Consider the following 16478-nt stretch of genomic DNA (forward strand, 5'->3'; position numbering starts at 1 on the left):
AGCAGGAGCGCCGGGGCGGCGTGCGGCAGGCGTGGCCGTGTGGCTGTGGGCGCAGCCATGGTGGCTCTGTGGCTGCTGTCGGGTGGTGCGGCGCAGGAGGAGCCTGCCGAGGCTGGCTGGTGCTTGGGGTGCTGCTGGTGGCTGTGCTTGGGGTGCCGCCGGGTGCGCGGCTTTGTATGCAAGGCAGCTTTCCCTTCATCGCTTTCCGATTGCCGGCAGTTTCCGCCCGTGGTTTCCAGTCTCTGCTGGTGGCTCTGGTGGTTTTGGGGAAGGGTTTTGTTGGGGTCTCCGTGGTTGGGGATAGTGGTGGCAGCGAAATTGCTGCCACCATTGCGGTGTGCCGGGCTTGCGAAAGCTCAGGCTCAGAGGCCTCGGTGTCAGGCGTGCTGGAGAGGCGTCTTGGCTGTTCCCTTTCACCTGCCGGGCCAGCTGCACGGTCTGTGCTGTGCAACCGGGTCTGTCTTTGTGCCCCAAGCATTGTTTCCACCTGCAAAGGCCTGCTGCTGCCTGTGGTCACTTTTCCTTTCACTTTGTGGCTTGCCTTTATTTTCATCTTAGCCCCTGTTTTCCTTTTGTGGTTGCAAGGGATGTGCGGTGATGTCAGCGGGCGGGAGCTGGCGTTTCCCCTCCTGCGGTGAATGCCCAGAGGCGGTGTTCGAGGGGCTGGCCGTGCACGTGGGCCTTGGGGGCCTGAGTGTGCCCTTTCCCTTGCACGGAGGCAGGCGCTGCACCTGCTGCTGTGTTTGGGAGGAGCCAGCAACAAGGCAAGGGAGAAAGGCTCAGCGAAGAAGTCGGCCAAAGGGAAGGGCTTTGCTCTTACTGTCCTGCTTGCTCCGATGGCTGTGGCCCTGGAGCACGGGTGTGCTTTGGAGAGCCACGCCCTGGCGGATGAGGCGGCCGGAGGGAAAAGAGGAGCGTCCCCCATGAAAGAAATGGTGTTGTGTTTTGGCATTGCCAGAGCCCTTGGCTGCAACGGTGTGTCCTGTTCAGGGCTCCTTGGGCTGTGACAGGTGTGGCGTTTTTGGAGGGGATGGCTCTGAAGGTGCACACCGGGGTGCAGAGGACGTCCCTTGTGAGCAAGGCTGAGGGAGCTGGGCTTCTTTGGCTGGAGTAGTGATGGTTTGCCCGTAGTTTCAGATGCCTTTCCAAAAGGGCGCAAAATCTGGCCATCGGTGAAGAGGAATTTGGGGTGTGCAGAGATCTGCAAGGGGACGATCAGCCTGGCCTCGTGGAGAAACGGTGGGATTGTTGCTCGGAGCGGCTCATGGGAAGTGAAGGTTCTAGACTTTTGGGGCAAAGAGCCTGTGGAGACGAGTGGCTGTTTGTAGCCTTGAGGGTCTCAGGGATCTGCAGGCGCGCTGCCCAAGTGGCGCAAGGCAAGTGCCGGGAGCCCTGCCTGAAGAATGGAGATGCCCAGGCCACCGTAGGAGAGGGCCAAGTTTGAGACCATCTTAGCAAGCCGAATGTGTACGGGTCGATGGCAGGTGAAGAGGTTCATGCGTGAGTCCTGAGGGAACTTTCAGATGGAGTTGCTAGGCCAGTGTGGATGGCTTTTGAAGCCTGGTGTCTGTCAGTTGGAGTTGCCAAGAAGTGGTAGAAGGGAAAGACAAGCCCCGTTTTGAGAAAGGGAAAAGCGGAAAGGTGTGGGAACTACGGAGCATTCAGGCTGAGCTCCGTGTCAGGCAAGAAGATGAGGCTGCCTCTCCCGGGGACTAGGCCAAGGCCGATAGAGAGCAAAGAGGTGATTGGTACCAGGGAGCATGGCATTCCAAAGTGCAAAATAGCCATTCCTGGTGGTTTTTTGGCGCTGTTCTGCGGCTGGGGCTCCACAGCAGTGGTGGATAGGGGCAGGCTAGGCGACCTTGTGTGCCTGGCTTTGTGCAAAGTGCTTGACAGTGTCCTGTGGCCGCATTTCTCTTGACAAGAGAATCAAGGCACAGCTTCTCAAGGATATTTTCTGGGAAATGCAGAGATGCAACCTCCAAGAAAAAAAAAACAACAGTTATCCCAATTGCTGCGCCTTTCTTTGTGCAGGAGTGGGAATTGGTCATTGGATTCTGCTGGGAGTGTTTTGTTTTCTGGACCAATCTCTGCAAGCTGTGTCTTGCTGGTCAGAAGACAGTCCCAAGATGCGTTTGAGTTGAGTGCTTGTGCAGTTTCAGTTTAGATGTAGTGGAATCTATTGGAATATAGCATAAAACAATAGAGTATAATAAAGTAATTAATTAGCCCTCGTCTATCGAGGGAGTCCTCCTTGTCATTTCTTCCTGCACGTCGGGGGCCGTGCTTTTACTGTAGTGTCCTGCATGGCATCGTTGCCTGTGAGTCAGAGCGGCATGGATTGGAGGGATGGGGCACGGAGTGGATAAAGCCGATGAGGTGCAGCGGTGCTCTCCAGCCTTCGTGTGTTTTGCTCAGTGTGCTTCCGTGGTGTTGGCCAAAACCACGGTGGCAGTGTTTTTGCACAGGGGCTGCTGCAGGATGCTGCTTGGGCAGGTGCCATTGAGGAGAGTGGACGGGGGCCGTGTGGAGCAGGGCTTGGAGTAGGTGCTCGGGGGAGATGGCTTTCCCCTGGCGCAAAGAGTGGTTGCAGTGCTAGAGAGAGGAGAGGCGGTGGCAAGGGTTTTGTCACAGGTCTTTATTTCCAGTGTCATAAATAAGGGAAGAGGTAGAAAAATAAGTACCTGACTAAATAGATAAATAGATAAATAAATAAATAAATACGTCAATAAATAGGTAGAGAAAGTCCTTGGTCCATCTCAGTGGGAGCGGCCGAATGGCTGGAGATGCAGTGATTGAAGGCTGCGGGTGCCGTGCGGTTGTCGCAGGCCTGTCTCTAGGTCCCGGGGCAGAGGAGGCGTGGGCTTGGAGGTGGCTTTGGGGCGTCGGTGAGCCTTGGCGTGCGGGTGTTTGCGCTAGCGGCGCATGGCGCGTGTGAGGTTGTGGAGGTGCTGTAGAGAGGCACGAGCTTCGAGGCGGACGTGGTCCCAGGCGCAGGCGCTGTGCTTGTGGGCGTGGAGGAAGAGGTGGATGTCCCTGAAGTACTTGTTGATGGCGAGCAGCGGGTTGCGTGGGCCTTTGAAGGGCGTGGCCTTGTCGGCGAGGCATTGCTCCAGGTGGTGGATGTGGTGCTGCAGCTTGTTGAGGAGGTGGTTGCGAGCCTGGCTGGGCCAGTGCTGACGGGTGCCGTTGGAGCTGAGGGTGTGGAAGAGGTGCTGCAGGATGCGGAGGGCGGTGGCGGCGGCTTGCTGCGGCTGGAGGTTGTTGTGGAGCAGGGTGTCGGGGAAGAAGGGCGGCTCTTGGAGGTGGCAGGGCTGTGTGTGGCTGGCAGCCATGTCCTGCAGGAGGCGGAGAGCGTCGCCGGGGAAGGTGTCCTCGTGCGTCCACAGGTGTTGGCAGGCCAGGCTGGGGGCCAGAGCGGCGAGGAGGAGCAGGAGCGCCGGGGCGGCGTGCGGCAGGCGTGGCCGTGTGGCTGTGGGCGCAGCCATGGTGGCTCTGTGGCTGCTGTCGGGTGGTGCGGCGCAGGAGGAGCCTGCCGAGGCTGGCTGGTGCTTGGGGTGCTGCTGGTGGCTGTGCTTGGGGTGCCGCCGGGTGCGCGGCTTTGTATGCAAGGCAGCTTTCCCTTCATCGCTTTCCGATTGCCGGCAGTTTCCGCCCGTGGTTTCCAGTCTCTGCTGGTGGCTCTGGTGGTTTTGGGGAAGGGTTTTGTTGGGGTCTCCGTGGTTGGGGATAGTGGTGGCAGCGAAATTGCTGCCACCATTGCGGTGTGCCGGGCTTGCGAAAGCTCAGGCTCAGAGGCCTCGGTGTCAGGCGTGCTGGAGAGGCGTCTTGGCTGTTCCCTTTCACCTGCCGGGCCAGCTGCACGGTCTGTGCTGTGCAACCGGGTCTGTCTTTGTGCCCCAAGCATTGTTTCCACCTGCAAAGGCCTGCTGCTGCCTGTGGTCACTTTTCCTTTCACTTTGTGGCTTGCCTTTATTTTCATCTTAGCCCCTGTTTTCCTTTTGTGGTTGCAAGGGATGTGCGGTGATGTCAGCGGGCGGGAGCTGGCGTTTCCCCTCCTGCGGTGAATGCCCAGAGGCGGTGTTCGAGGGGCTGGCCGTGCACGTGGGCCTTGGAGGCCTGAGTGTGCCCTTTCCCTTGCACGGAGGCAGGCGCTGCACCTGCTGCTGTGTTTGGGAGGAGCCAGCAACAAGGCAAGGGAGAAAGGCTCAGCGAAGAAGTCGGCCAAAGGGAAGGGCTTTGCTCTTACTGTCCTGCTTGCTCCGATGGCTGTGGCCCTGGAGCACGGGTGTGCTTTGGAGAGCCACGCCCTGGCGGATGAGGCGGCCGGAGGGAAAAGAGGAGCGTCCCCCATGAAAGAAATGGTGTTGTGTTTTGGCATTGCCAGAGCCCTTGGCTGCAACGGTGTGTCCTGTTCAGGGCTCCTTGGGCTGTGACAGGTGTGGCGTTTTTGGAGGGGATGGCTCTGAAGGTGCACACCGGGGTGCAGAGGACGTCCCTTGTGAGCAAGGCTGAGGGAGCTGAGCTTCTTTGGCTGGAGTAGTGATGGTTTGCCCGTAGTTTCAGATGCCTTTCCAAAAGGGCGCAAAATCTGGCCATCGGTGAAGAGGAATTTGGGGTGTGCAGAGATCTGCAAGGGGACGATCAGCCTGGCCTCGTGGAGAAACGGTGGGATTGTTGCTCGGAGCGGCTCATGGGAAGTGAAGGTTCTAGACTTTTGGGGCAAAGAGCCTGTGGAGACGAGTGGCTGTTTGTAGCCTTGAGGGTCTCAGGGATCTGCAGGCGCGCTGCCCAAGTGGCGCAAGGCAAGTGCCGGGAGCCCTGCCTGAAGAATGGAGATGCCCAGGCCACCGTAGGAGAGGGCCAAGTTTGAGACCATCTTAGCAAGCCGAATGCGTACGGGTCGATGGCAGGTGAAGAGGTTCATGCGTGAGTCCTGAGGGAACTTTCAGATGGAGTTGCTAGGCCAGTGTGGATGGCTTTTGAAGCCTGGTGTCTGTCAGTTGGAGTTGCCAAGAAGTGGTAGAAGGGAAAGACAAGCCCCGTTTTGAGAAAGGGAAAAGCGGAAAGGTGTGGGAACTACGGAGCATTCAGGCTGAGCTCCGTGTCAGGCAAGAAGATGAGGCTGCCTCTCCCGGGGACTAGGCCAAGGCCGATAGAGAGCAAAGAGGTGATTGGTACCAGGGAGCATGGCATTCCAAAGTGCAAAATAGCCATTCCTGGTGGTTTTTTGGCGCTGTTCTGCGGCTGGGGCTCCACAGCAGTGGTGGATAGGGGCAGGCTAGGCGACCTTGTGTGCCTGGCTTTGTGCAAAGTGCTTGACAGTGTCCTGTGGCCGCATTTCTCTTGACAAGAGAATCAAGGCACAGCTTCTCAAGGATATTTTCTGGGAAATGCAGAGATGCAACCTCCAAGAAAGAAAAAAACAACAGTTATCCCAATTGCTGCGCCTTTCTTTGTGCAGGAGTGGGAATTGGTCATTGGATTCTGCTGGGAGTGTTTTGTTTTCTGGACCAATCTCTGCAAGCTGTGTCTTGCTGGTCAGAAGACAGTCCCAAGATGCGTTTGAGTTGAGTGCTTGTGCAGTTTCAGTTTAGATGTAGTGGAATCTATTGGAATATAGCATAAAACAATAGAGTATAATAAAGTAATTAATTAGCCCTCGTCTATCGAGGGAGTCCTCCTTGTCATTTCTTCCTGCACGTCGGGGGCCGTGCTTTTACTGTAGTGTCCTGCATGGCATCGTTGCCTGTGAGTCAGAGCGGCATGGATTGGAGGGATGGGGCACGGAGTGGATAAAGCCGATGAGGTGCAGCGGTGCTCTCCAGCCTTCGTGTGTTTTGCTCAGTGTGCTTCCGTGGTGTTGGCCAAAACCACGGTGGCAGTGTTTTTGCACAGGGGCTGCTGCAGGATGCTGCTTGGGCAGGTGCCATTGAGGAGAGTGGACGGGGGCCGTGTGGAGCAGGGCTTGGAGTAGGTGCTCGGGGGAGATGGCTTTCCCCTGGCGCAAAGAGTGGTTGCAGTGCTAGAGAGAGGAGAGGCGGTGGCAAGGGTTTTGTCACAGGTCTTTATTTCCAGTGTCATAAATAAGGGAAGAGGTAGAAAAATAAGTACCTGACTAAATAGATAAATAGATAAATAAATAAATAAATACGTCAATAAATAGGTAGAGAAAGTCCTTGGTCCATCTCAGTGGGAGCGGCCGAATGGCTGGAGATGCAGTGATTGAAGGCTGCGGGTGCCGTGCGGTTGTCACAGGCCTGTCTCTAGGTCCCGGGGCAGAGGAGGCGTGGGCTTGGAGGTGGCTTTGGGGCGTCGGTGAGCCTTGGCGTGCGGGTGTTTGCGCTAGCGGCGCATGGCGCGTGTGAGGTTGTGGAGGTGCTGTAGAGAGGCACGAGCTTCGAGGCGGACGTGGTCCCAGGCGCAGGCGCTGTGCTTGTGGGCGTGGAGGAAGAGGTGGATGTCCCTGAAGTACTTGTTGATGGCGAGCAGCGGGTTGCGTGGGCCTTTGAAGGGTGTGGCCTTGTCGGCGAGGCATTGCTCCAGGTGGTGGATGTGGTGCTGCAGCTTGTTGAGGAGGTGGTTGCGAGCCTGGCTGGGCCAGTGCTGACGGGTGCCGTTGGAGCTGAGGGTGTGGAAGAGGTGCTGCAGGATGCGGAGGGCGGTGGCGGCGGCTTGCTGCGGCTGGAGGTTGTTGTGGAGCAGGGTGTCGGGGAAGAAGGGCGGCTCTTGGAGGTGGCAGGGCTGTGTGTGGCTGGCAGCCATGTCCTGCAGGAGGCGGAGAGCGTCGCCGGGGAAGGTGTCCTCGTGCGTCCACAGGTGTTGGCAGGCCAGGCTGGGGGCCAGAGCGGCGAGGAGGAGCAGGAGCGCCGGGGCGGCGTGCGGCAGGCGTGGCCGTGTGGCTGTGGGCGCAGCCATGGTGGCTCTGTGGCTGCTGTCGGGTGGTGCGGCGCAGGAGGAGCCTGCCGAGGCTGGCTGGTGCTTGGGGTGCTGCTGGTGGCTGTGCTTGGGGTGCCGCCGGGTGCGCGGCTTTGTATGCAAGGCAGCTTTCCCTTCATCGCTTTCCGATTGCCGGCAGTTTCCGCCCGTGGTTTCCAGTCTCTGCTGGTGGCTCTGGTGGTTTTGGGGAAGGGTTTTGTTGGGGTCTCCGTGGTTGGGGATAGTGGTGGCAGCGAAATTGCTGCCACCATTGCGGTGTGCCGGGCTTGCGAAAGCTCAGGCTCAGAGGCCTCGGTGTCAGGCGTGCTGGAGAGGCGTCTTGGCTGTTCCCTTTCACCTGCCGGGCCAGCTGCACGGTCTGTGCTGTGCAACCGGGTCTGTCTTTGTGCCCCAAGCATTGTTTCCACCTGCAAAGGCCTGCTGCTGCCTGTGGTCACTTTTCCTTTCACTTTGTGGCTTGCCTTTATTTTCATCTTAGCCCCTGTTTTCCTTTTGTGGTTGCAAGGGATGTGCGGTGATGTCAGCGGGCGGGAGCTGGCGTTTCCCCTCCTGCGGTGAATGCCCAGAGGCGGTGTTCGAGGGGCTGGCCGTGCACGTGGGCCTTGGAGGCCTGAGTGTGCCCTTTCCCTTGCACGGAGGCAGGCGCTGCACCTGCTGCTTTTTTTGGGAGGAGCCAGCAACAAGGCAAGGGAGAAAGGCTCAGCGAAGAAGTCGGCCAAAGGGAAGGGCTTTGCTCTTACTGTCCTGCTTGCTCCGATGGCTGTGGCCCTGGAGCACGGGTGTGCTTTGGAGAGCCACGCCCTGGCGGATGAGGCGGCCGGAGGGAAAAGAGGAGCGTCCCCCATGAAAGAAATGGTGTTGTGTTTTGGCATTGCCAGAGCCCTTGGCTGCAACGGTGTGTCCTGTTCAGGGCTCCTTGGGCTGTGACAGGTGTGGCGTTTTTGGAGGGGATGGCTCTGAAGGTGCACACCGGGGTGCAGAGGACGTCCCTTGTGAGCAAGGCTGAGGGAGCTGAGCTTCTTTGGCTGGAGTAGTGATGGTTTGCCCGTAGTTTCAGATGCCTTTCCAAAAGGGCGCAAAATCTGGCCATCGGTGAAGAGGAATTTGGGGTGTGCAGAGATCTGCAAGGGGACGATCAGCCTGGCCTCGTGGAGAAACGGTGGGATTGTTGCTCGGAGCGGCTCATGGGAAGTGAAGGTTCTAGACTTTTGGGGCAAAGAGCCTGTGGAGACGAGTGGCTGTTTGTAGCCTTGAGGGTCTCAGGGATCTGCAGGCGCGCTGCCCAAGTGGCGCAAGGCAAGTGCCGGGAGCCCTGCCTGAAGAATGGAGATGCCCAGGCCACCGTAGGAGAGGGCCAAGTTTGAGACCATCTTAGCAAGCCGAATGCGTACGGGTCGATGGCAGGTGAAGAGGTTCATGCGTGAGTCCCGAGGGAACTTTCAGATGGAGTTGCTAGGCCAGTGTGGATGGCTTTTGAAGCCTGGTGTCTGTCAGTTGGAGTTGCCAAGAAGTGGTAGAAGGGAAAGACAAGCCCCGTTTTGAGAAAGGGAAAAGCGGAAAGGTGCGGGAACTACGGAGCATTCAGGCTGAGCTCCGTGTCAGGCAAGAAGATGAGGCTGCCTCTCCCGGGGACTAGGCCAAGGCCGATAGAGAGCAAAGAGGTGATTGGTACCAGGGAGCATGGCATTCCAAAGTGCAAAATAGCCATTCCTGGTGGTTTTTTGGCGCTGTTCTGCGGCTGGGGCTCCACAGCAGTGGTGGATAGGGGCAGGCTAGGCGACCTTGTGTGCCTGGCTTTGTGCAAAGTGCTTGACAGTGTCCTGTGGCCGCATTTCTCTTGACAAGAGAATCAAGGCACAGCTTCTCAAGGATATTTTCTGGGAAATGCAGAGATGCAACCTCCAAGAAAGAAAAAAACAACAGTTATCCCAATTGCTGCGCCTTTCTTTGTGCAGGAGTGGGAATTGGTCATTGGATTCTGCTGGGAGTGTTTTGTTTTCTGGACCAATCTCTGCAAGCTGTGTCTTGCTGGTCAGAAGACAGTCCCAAGATGCGTTTGAGTTGAGTGCTTGTGCAGTTTCAGTTTAGATGTAGTGGAATCTATTGGAATATAGCATAAAACAATAGAGTATAATAAAGTAATTAATTAGCCCTCGTCTATCGAGGGAGTCCTCCTTGTCATTTCTTCCTGCACGTCGGGGGCCGTGCTTTTACTGTAGTGTCCTGCATGGCATCGTTGCCTGTGAGTCAGAGCGGCATGGATTGGACGGATGGGGCACGGAGTGGATAAAGCCGATGAGGTGCAGCGGTGCTCTCCAGCCTTCGTGTGTTTTGCTCAGTGTGCTTCCGTGGTGTTGGCCAAAACCACGGTGGCAGTGTTTTTGCACAGGGGCTGCTGCAGGATGCTGCTTGGGCAGGTGCCATTGAGGAGAGTGGCCGGGGGCCGTGTGGAGCAGGGCTTGGAGTAGGTGCTCCGGGGAGATGGCTTTCCCCTGGCGCAAAGAGTGGTTGCAGTGCTAGAGAGAGGAGAGGCGGTGGCAAGGGTTTTGTCACAGGTCTTTATTTCCAGTGTCATAAATAAGGGAAGAGGTAGAAAAATAAGTACCTGACTAAATAGATAAATAGATAAATAAATAAATAAATACGTCAATAAATAGGTAGAGAAAGTCCTTGGTCCATCTCAGTGGGAGCGGCCGAATGGCTGGAGATGCAGTGATTGAAGGCTGCGGGTGCCGTGCGGTTGTCGCAGGCCTGTCTCTAGGTCCCGGGGCAGAGGAGGCGTGGGCTTGGAGGTGGCTTTGGGGCGTCGGTGAGCCTTGGCGTGCGGGTGTTTGCGCTAGCGGCGCATGGCGCGTGTGAGGTTGTGGAGGTGCTGTAGAGAGGCACGAGCTTCGAGGCGGACGTGGTCCCAGGCGCAGGCGCTGTGCTTGTGGGCGTGGAGGAAGAGGTGGATGTCCCTGAAGTACTTGTTGATGGCGAGCAGCGGGTTGCGTGGGCCTTTGAAGGGCGTGGCCTTGTCGGCGAGGCATTGCTCCAGGTGGTGGATGTGGTGCTGCAGCTTGTTGAGGAGGTGGTTGCGAGCCTGGCTGGGCCAGTGCTGACGGGTGCCGTTGGAGCTGAGGGTGTGGAAGAGGTGCTGCAGGATGCGGAGGGCGGTGGCGGCGGCTTGCTGCGGCTGGAGGTTGTTGTGGAGCAGGGTGTCGGGGAAGAAGGGCGGCTCTTGGAGGTGGCAGGGCTGTGTGTGGCTGGCAGCCATGTCCTGCAGGAGGCGGAGAGCGTCGCCGGGGAAGGTGTCCTCGTGCGTCCACAGGTGTTGGCAGGCCAGGCTGGGGGCCAGAGCGGCGAGGAGGAGCAGGAGCGCCGGGGCGGCGTGCGGCAGGCGTGGCCGTGTGGCTGTGGGCGCAGCCATGGTGGCTCTGTGGCTGCTGTCGGGTGGTGCGGCGCAGGAGGAGCCTGCCGAGGCTGGCTGGTGCTTGGGGTGCTGCTGGTGGCTGTGCTTGGGGTGCCGCCGGGTGCGCGGCTTTGTATGCAAGGCAGCTTTCCCTTCATCGCTTTCCGATTGCCGGCAGTTTCCGCCCGTGGTTTCCAGTCTCTGCTGGTGGCTCTGGTGGTTTTGGGGAAGGGTTTTGTTGGGGTCTCCGTGGTTGGGGATTGTGGTGGCAGCGAAATTGCTGCCACCATTGCGGTGTGCCGGGCTTGCGAAAGCTCAGGCTCAGAGGCCTCGGTGTCAGGCGTGCTGGAGAGGCGTCTTGGCTGTTCCCTTTCACCTGCCGGGCCAGCTGCACGGTCTGTGCTGTGCAACCGGGTCTGTCTTTGTGCCCCAAGCATTGTTTCCACCTGCAAAGGCCTGCTGCTGCCTGTGGTCACTTTTCCTTTCACTTTGTGGCTTGCCTTTATTTTCATCTTAGCCCCTGTTTTCCTTTTGTGGTTGCAAGGGATGTGCGGTGATGTCAGCGGGCGGGAGCTGGCGTTTCCCCTCCTGCGGTGAATGCCCAGAGGCAGTGTTCGAGGGGCTGGCCGTGCACGTGGGCCTTGGAGGCCTGAGTGTGCCCTTTCCCTTGCACGGAGGCAGGCGCTGCACCTGCTGCTTTTTTTGGGAGGAGCCAGCAACAAGGCAAGGGAGAAAGGCTCAGCGAAGAAGTCGGCCAAAGGGAAGGGCTTTGCTCTTACTGTCCTGCTTGCTCCGATGGCTGTGGCCCTGGAGCACGGGTGTGCTTTGGAGAGCCACGCCCTGGCGGATGAGGCGGCCGGAGGGAAAAGAGGAGCGTCCCCCATGAAAGAAATGGTGTTGTGTTTTGGCATTGCCAGAGCCCTTGGCTGCAACGGTGTGTCCTGTTCAGGGCTCCTTGGGCTGTGACAGGTGTGGCGTTTTTGGAGGGGATGGCTCTGAAGGTGCACACCGGGGTGCAGAGGACGTCCCTTGTGAGCAAGGCTGAGGGAGCTGGGCTTCTTTGGCTGGAGTAGTGATGGTTTGCCCGTAGTTTCAGATGCCTTTCCAAAAGGGCGCAAAATCTGGCCATCGGTGAAGAGGAATTTGGGGTGTGCAGAGATCTGCAACGGGACGATCAGCCTGGCCTCGTGGAGAAACGGTGGGATTGTTGCTCGGAGCGGCTCATGGGAAGTGAAGGTTCTAGACTTTTGGGGCAAAGAGCCTGTGGAGACGAGTGGCTGTTTGTAGCCTTGAGGGTCTCAGGGATCTGCAGGCGCGCTGCCCAAGTGGCGCAAGGCAAGTGCCGGGAGCCCTGCCTGAAGAATGGAGATGCCCAGGCCACCGTAGGAGAGGGCCAAGTTTGAGACCATCTTAGCAAGCCGAATGCGTACGGGTCGATGGCAGGTGAAGAGGTTCATGCGTGAGTCCTGAGGGAACTTTCAGATGGAGTTGCTAGGCCAGTGTGGATGGCTTTTGAAGCCTGGTGTCTGTCAGTTGGAGTTGCCAAGAAATGGTAGAAGGGAAAGACAAGCCCCGTTTTGAGAAAGGGAAAAGCGGAAAGGTGTGGGAACTACGGAGCATTCAGGCTGAGCTCCGTGTCAGGCAAGAAGATGAGGCTGCCTCTCCCGGGGACTAGGCCAAGGCCGATAGAGAGCAAAGAGGTGATTGGTACCAGGGAGCATGGCATTCCAAAGTGCAAAATAGCCATTCCTGGTGGTTTTTTGGCGCTGTTCTGCGGCTGGGGCTCCACAGCAGTGGTGGATAGGGGCAGGCTAGGCGACCTTGTGTGCCTGGCTTTGTGCAAAGTGCTTGACAGTGTCCTGTGGCCGCATTTCTCTTGACAAGAGAATCAAGGCACAGCTTCTCAAGGATATTTTCTGGGAAATGCAGAGATGCAACCTCCAAGAAAGAAAAAAACAACAGTTATCCCAATTGCTGCGCCTTTCTTTGTGCAGGAGTGGGAATTGGTCATTGGATTCTGCTGGGAGTGTTTTGTTTTCTGGACCAATCTCTGCAAGCTGTGTCTTGCTGGTCAGAAGACAGTCCCAAGATGCGTTTGAGTTGAGTGCTTGTGCAGTTTCAGTTTAGATGTAGTGGAATCTATTGGAATATAGCATAAAACAATAGAGTATAATAAAGTAATTAATTAGCCCTCGTCTATCGAGGGAGTCCTCCTTGTCATTTCTTCCTGCACGTCGGGGGCCGTGCTTTTACTGTAGTGTCCTGCATGGCATCGTTGCCTGTGAGTCAGAGCGGCATGGATTGGAGGGATGGGGCACGGAGTGGATAAAGCCGATGAGGTGCAGCGGTGCTCTCCAGCCTTCGTGTGTTTTGCTCAGTGTGCTTCCGTGGTGTTGGCCAAAACCACGGTGGCAGTGTTTTTGCACAGGGGCTGCTGCAGGATGCTGCTTGGGCAGGTGCCATTGAGGAGAGTGGCCGGGGGCCGTGTGGAGCAGGGCTTGGAGTAGGTGCTCGGGGGAGATGGCTTTCCCCTGGCGCAAAGAGTGGTTGCAGTGCTAGAGAGAGGAGAGGCGGTGGCAAGGGTTTTGTCACAGGTCTTTATTTCCAGTGTCATAAATAAGGGAAGAGGTAGAAAAATAAGTACCTGACTAAATAGATAAATAGATAAATAAATAAATAAATACGTCAATAAATAGGTAGAGAAAGTCCTTGGTCCATCTCAGTGGGAGCGGCCGAATGGCTGGAGATGCAGTGATTGAAGGCTGCGGGTGCCGTGCGGTTGTCGCAGGCCTGTCTCTAGGTCCCGGGGCAGAGGAGGCGTGGGCTTGGAGGTGGCTTTGGGGCGTCGGTGAGCCTTGGCGTGCGGGTGTTTGCGCTAGCGGCGCATGGCGCGTGTGAGGTTGTGGAGGTGCTGTAGAGAGGCACGAGCTTCGAGGCGGACGTGGTCCCAGGCGCAGGCGCTGTGCTTGTGGGCGTGGAGGAAGAGGTGGATGTCCCTGAAGTACTTGTTGATGGCGAGCAGCGGGTTGCGTGGTCCTTTGAAGGGCGTGGCCTTGTCGGCGAGGCATTGCTCCAGGTGGTGGATGTGGTGCTGCAGCTTGTTGAGGAGGTGGTTGCGAGCCTGGCTGGGCCAGTGCTGACGGGTGCCGTTGGAGCTGAGGGTGTGGAAGAGGTGCTGCAGGATGCGGAGGGCGGTGGCGGCGGCTTGCTGCGGCTGGAGGTTGTTGTGGAGCAGGGTGTCGGGGAAGAAGGGCGGCTCTTGGAGGTGGCAGGGCTGTGTGTGGCTGGCAGCCATGTCCTGCAGGAGGCGGAGAGCGTCGCCGGGGAAGGTGTCCTCGTGCGTCCACAGGTGTTGGCAGGCCAGGCTGGGGGCCAGAGCGGCGAGGAGGAGCAGGAGCGCCGGGGCGGCGTGCGGCAGGCGTGGCCGTGTGGCTGTGGGCGCAGCCATGGTGGCTCTGTGGCTGCTGTCGGGTGGTGCGGCGCAGGAGGAGCCTGCCGAGGCTGGCTGGTGCTTGGGGTGCTGCTGGTGGCTGTGCTTGGGGTGCCGCCGGGTGCGCGGCTTTGTATGCAAGGCAGCTTTCCCTTCATCGCTTTCCGATTGCCGGCAGTTTCCGCCCGTGGTTTCCAGTCTCTGCTGGTGGCTCTGGTGGTTTTGGGGAAGGGTTTTGTTGGGGTCTCCGTGGTTGGGGATTGTGGTGGCAGCGAAATTGCTGCCACCATTGCGGTGTGCCGGGCTTGCGAAAGCTCAGGCTCAGAGGCCTCGGTGTCAGGCGTGCTGGAGAGGCGTCTTGGCTGTTCCCTTTCACCTGCCGGGCCAGCTGCACGGTCTGTGCTGTGCAACCGGGTCTGTCTTTGTGCCCCAAGCATTGTTTCCACCTGCAAAGGCCTGCTGCTGCCTGTGGTCACTTTTCCTTTCACTTTGTGGCTTGCCTTTATTTTCATCTTAGCCCCTGTTTTCCTTTTGTGGTTGCAAGGGATGTGCGGTGATGTCAGCGGGCGGGAGCTGGCGTTTCCCCTCCTGCGGTGAATGCCCAGAGGCGGTGTTCGAGGGACTGGCCGTGCACGTGGGCCTTGGAGGCCTGAGTGTGCCCTTTCCCTTGCACGGAGGCAGGCGCTGCACCTGCTGCTTTTTTTGGGAGGAGCCAGCAACAAGGCAAGGGAGAAAGGCTCAGCGAAGAAGTCGGCCAAAGGGAAGGGCTTTGCTCTTACTGTCCTGCTTGCTCCGATGGCTGTGGCCCTGGAGCACGGGTGTGCTTTGGAGAGCCACGCCCTGGCGGATGAGGCGGCCGGAGGGAAAAGAGGAGCGTCCCCCATGAAAGAAATGGTGTTGTGTTTTGGCATTGCCAGAGCCCTTGGCTGCAACGGTGTGTCCTGTTCAGGGCTCCTTGGGCTGTGACAGGTGTGGCGTTTTTGGAGGGGATGGCTCTGAAGGTGCACACCGGGGTGCAGAGGACGTCCCTTGTGAGCAAGGCTGAGGGAGCTGGGCTTCTTTGGCTGGAGTAGTGATGGTTTGCCCGTAGTTTCAGATGCCTTTCCAAAAGGGCGCAAAATCTGGCCATCGGTGAAGAGGAATTTGGGGTGTGCAGAGATCTGCAAGGGGACGATCAGCCTGGCCTCGTGGAGAAACGGTGGGATTGTTGCTCGGAGCGGCTCATGGGAAGTGAAGGTTCTAGACTTTTGGGGCAAAGAGCCTGTGGAGACGAGTGGCTGTTTGTAGCCTTGAGGGTCTCAGGGATCTGCAGGCGCGCTGCCCAAGTGGCGCAAGGCAAGTGCCGGGAGCCCTGCCTGAAGAATGGAGATGCCCAGGCCACCGTAGGAGAGGGCCAAGTTTGAGACCATCTTAGCAAGCCGAATGCGTACGGGTCGATGGCAGGTGAAGAGGTTCATGCGTGAGTCCTGAGGGAACTTTCAGATGGAGTTGCTAGGCCAGTGTGGATGGCTTTTGAAGCCTGGTGTCTGTCAGTTGGAGTTGCCAAGAAATGGTAGAAGGGAAAGACAAGCCCCGTTTTGAGAAAGGGAAAAGCGGAAAGGTGTGGGAACTACGGAGCATTCAGGCTGAGCTCCGTGTCAGGCAAGAAGATGAGGCTGCCTCTCCCGGGGACTAGGCCAAGGCCGATAGAGAGCAAAGAGGTGATTGGTACCAGGGAGCATGGCATTCCAAAGTGCAAAATAGCCATTCCTGGTGGTTTTTTGGCGCTGTTCTGCGGCTGGGGCTCCACAGCAGTGGTGGATAGGGGCAGGCTAGGCGACCTGTGTGCCTGGCTTTGTGCAAAGTGCTTGACAGTGTCCTGTGGCCGCATTTCTCTTGACAAGAGAATCAAGGCACAGCTTCTCAAGGATATTTTCTGGGAAATGCAGAGATGCAACCTCCAAGAAAGAAAAAAACAACAGTTATCCCAATTGCTGCGCCTTTCTTTGTGCAGGAGTGGGAATTGGTCATTGGATTCTGCTGGGAGTGTTTTGTTTTCTGGACCAATCTCTGCAAGCTGTGTCTTGCTGGTCAGAAGACAGTCCCAAGATGCGTTTGAGTTGAGTGCTTGTGCAGTTTCAGTTTAGATGTAGTGGAATCTATTGGAATATAGCATAAAACAATAGAGTATAATAAAGTAATTAATTAGCCCTCATCTATCGAGGGAGTCCTCCTTGTCATTTCTTCCTGCACGTCGGGGGCCGTGCTTTTACTGTAGTGTCCTGCATGGCATCGTTGCCTGTGAGTCAGAGCGGCATGGATTGGACGGATGGGGCACGGAGTGGATAAAGCCGATGAGGTGCAGCGGTGCTCTCCAGCCTTCGTGTGTTTTGCTCAGTGTGCTTCCGTGGTGTTGGCCAAAACCACGGTGGCAGTGTTTTTGCACAGGGGCTGCTGCAGGATGCTGCTTGGGCAGGTGCCATTGAGGAGAGTGGACAGGGGCCGTGTGGAGCAGGGCTTGGAGTAGGTGCTCCGGGGAGATGGCTTTCCCCTGGCGCAAAGAGTGGTTGCGGTGCTAGAGAGAGGAGAGGCGGTGGCAAGGGTTTTGTCACAGGTCTTTATTTCCAGTGTCATAAATAAGGGAAGAGGTAGAAAAATAAGTATCTGACTAAATAGATAAATAGATAAATAAATAAATAAATACGTCAATAAATAGGTAGAGAAAGTCCTTGGTCCATC

General features: G+C 57.5%; 5 protein-coding genes across 14 annotated transcripts in view; 1 reads left to right on the forward strand and 4 right to left on the reverse strand.

The window, feature by feature from the left end:
- Positions 1-16478, forward strand: part of UBAP2 (ubiquitin associated protein 2) — a 195880-nt gene that overhangs the window by 144664 nt on the left and 34738 nt on the right. The window lies entirely within an intron of this gene.
- LOC132342007 (interferon-like) lies at positions 2916-3488 on the reverse strand. The gene has a single exon (XM_059874184.1). It carries the CDS (start codon positions 3486-3488, stop codon positions 2916-2918), a length of 573 nt encoding a protein of 190 aa, XP_059730167.1.
- Positions 6346-6918, reverse strand: LOC132342008 (interferon-like). The gene has a single exon (XM_059874185.1). The coding sequence runs from the start codon at positions 6916-6918 to the stop codon at positions 6346-6348; it is 573 nt and encodes a 190-aa protein (XP_059730168.1).
- Positions 9776-10348, reverse strand: LOC132342009 (interferon-like). The gene has a single exon (XM_059874186.1). It carries the CDS (start codon positions 10346-10348, stop codon positions 9776-9778), a length of 573 nt encoding a protein of 190 aa, XP_059730169.1.
- LOC132342010 (interferon-like) lies at positions 13206-13778 on the reverse strand. Its single transcript, XM_059874187.1, has one exon. The coding sequence runs from the start codon at positions 13776-13778 to the stop codon at positions 13206-13208; it is 573 nt and encodes a 190-aa protein (XP_059730170.1).

This window comes from Haemorhous mexicanus, chromosome Z, assembly GCF_027477595.1.
Source record: "Haemorhous mexicanus isolate bHaeMex1 chromosome Z, bHaeMex1.pri, whole genome shotgun sequence".
Classification (NCBI taxonomy): domain Eukaryota; kingdom Metazoa; phylum Chordata; class Aves; order Passeriformes; family Fringillidae; genus Haemorhous; species Haemorhous mexicanus.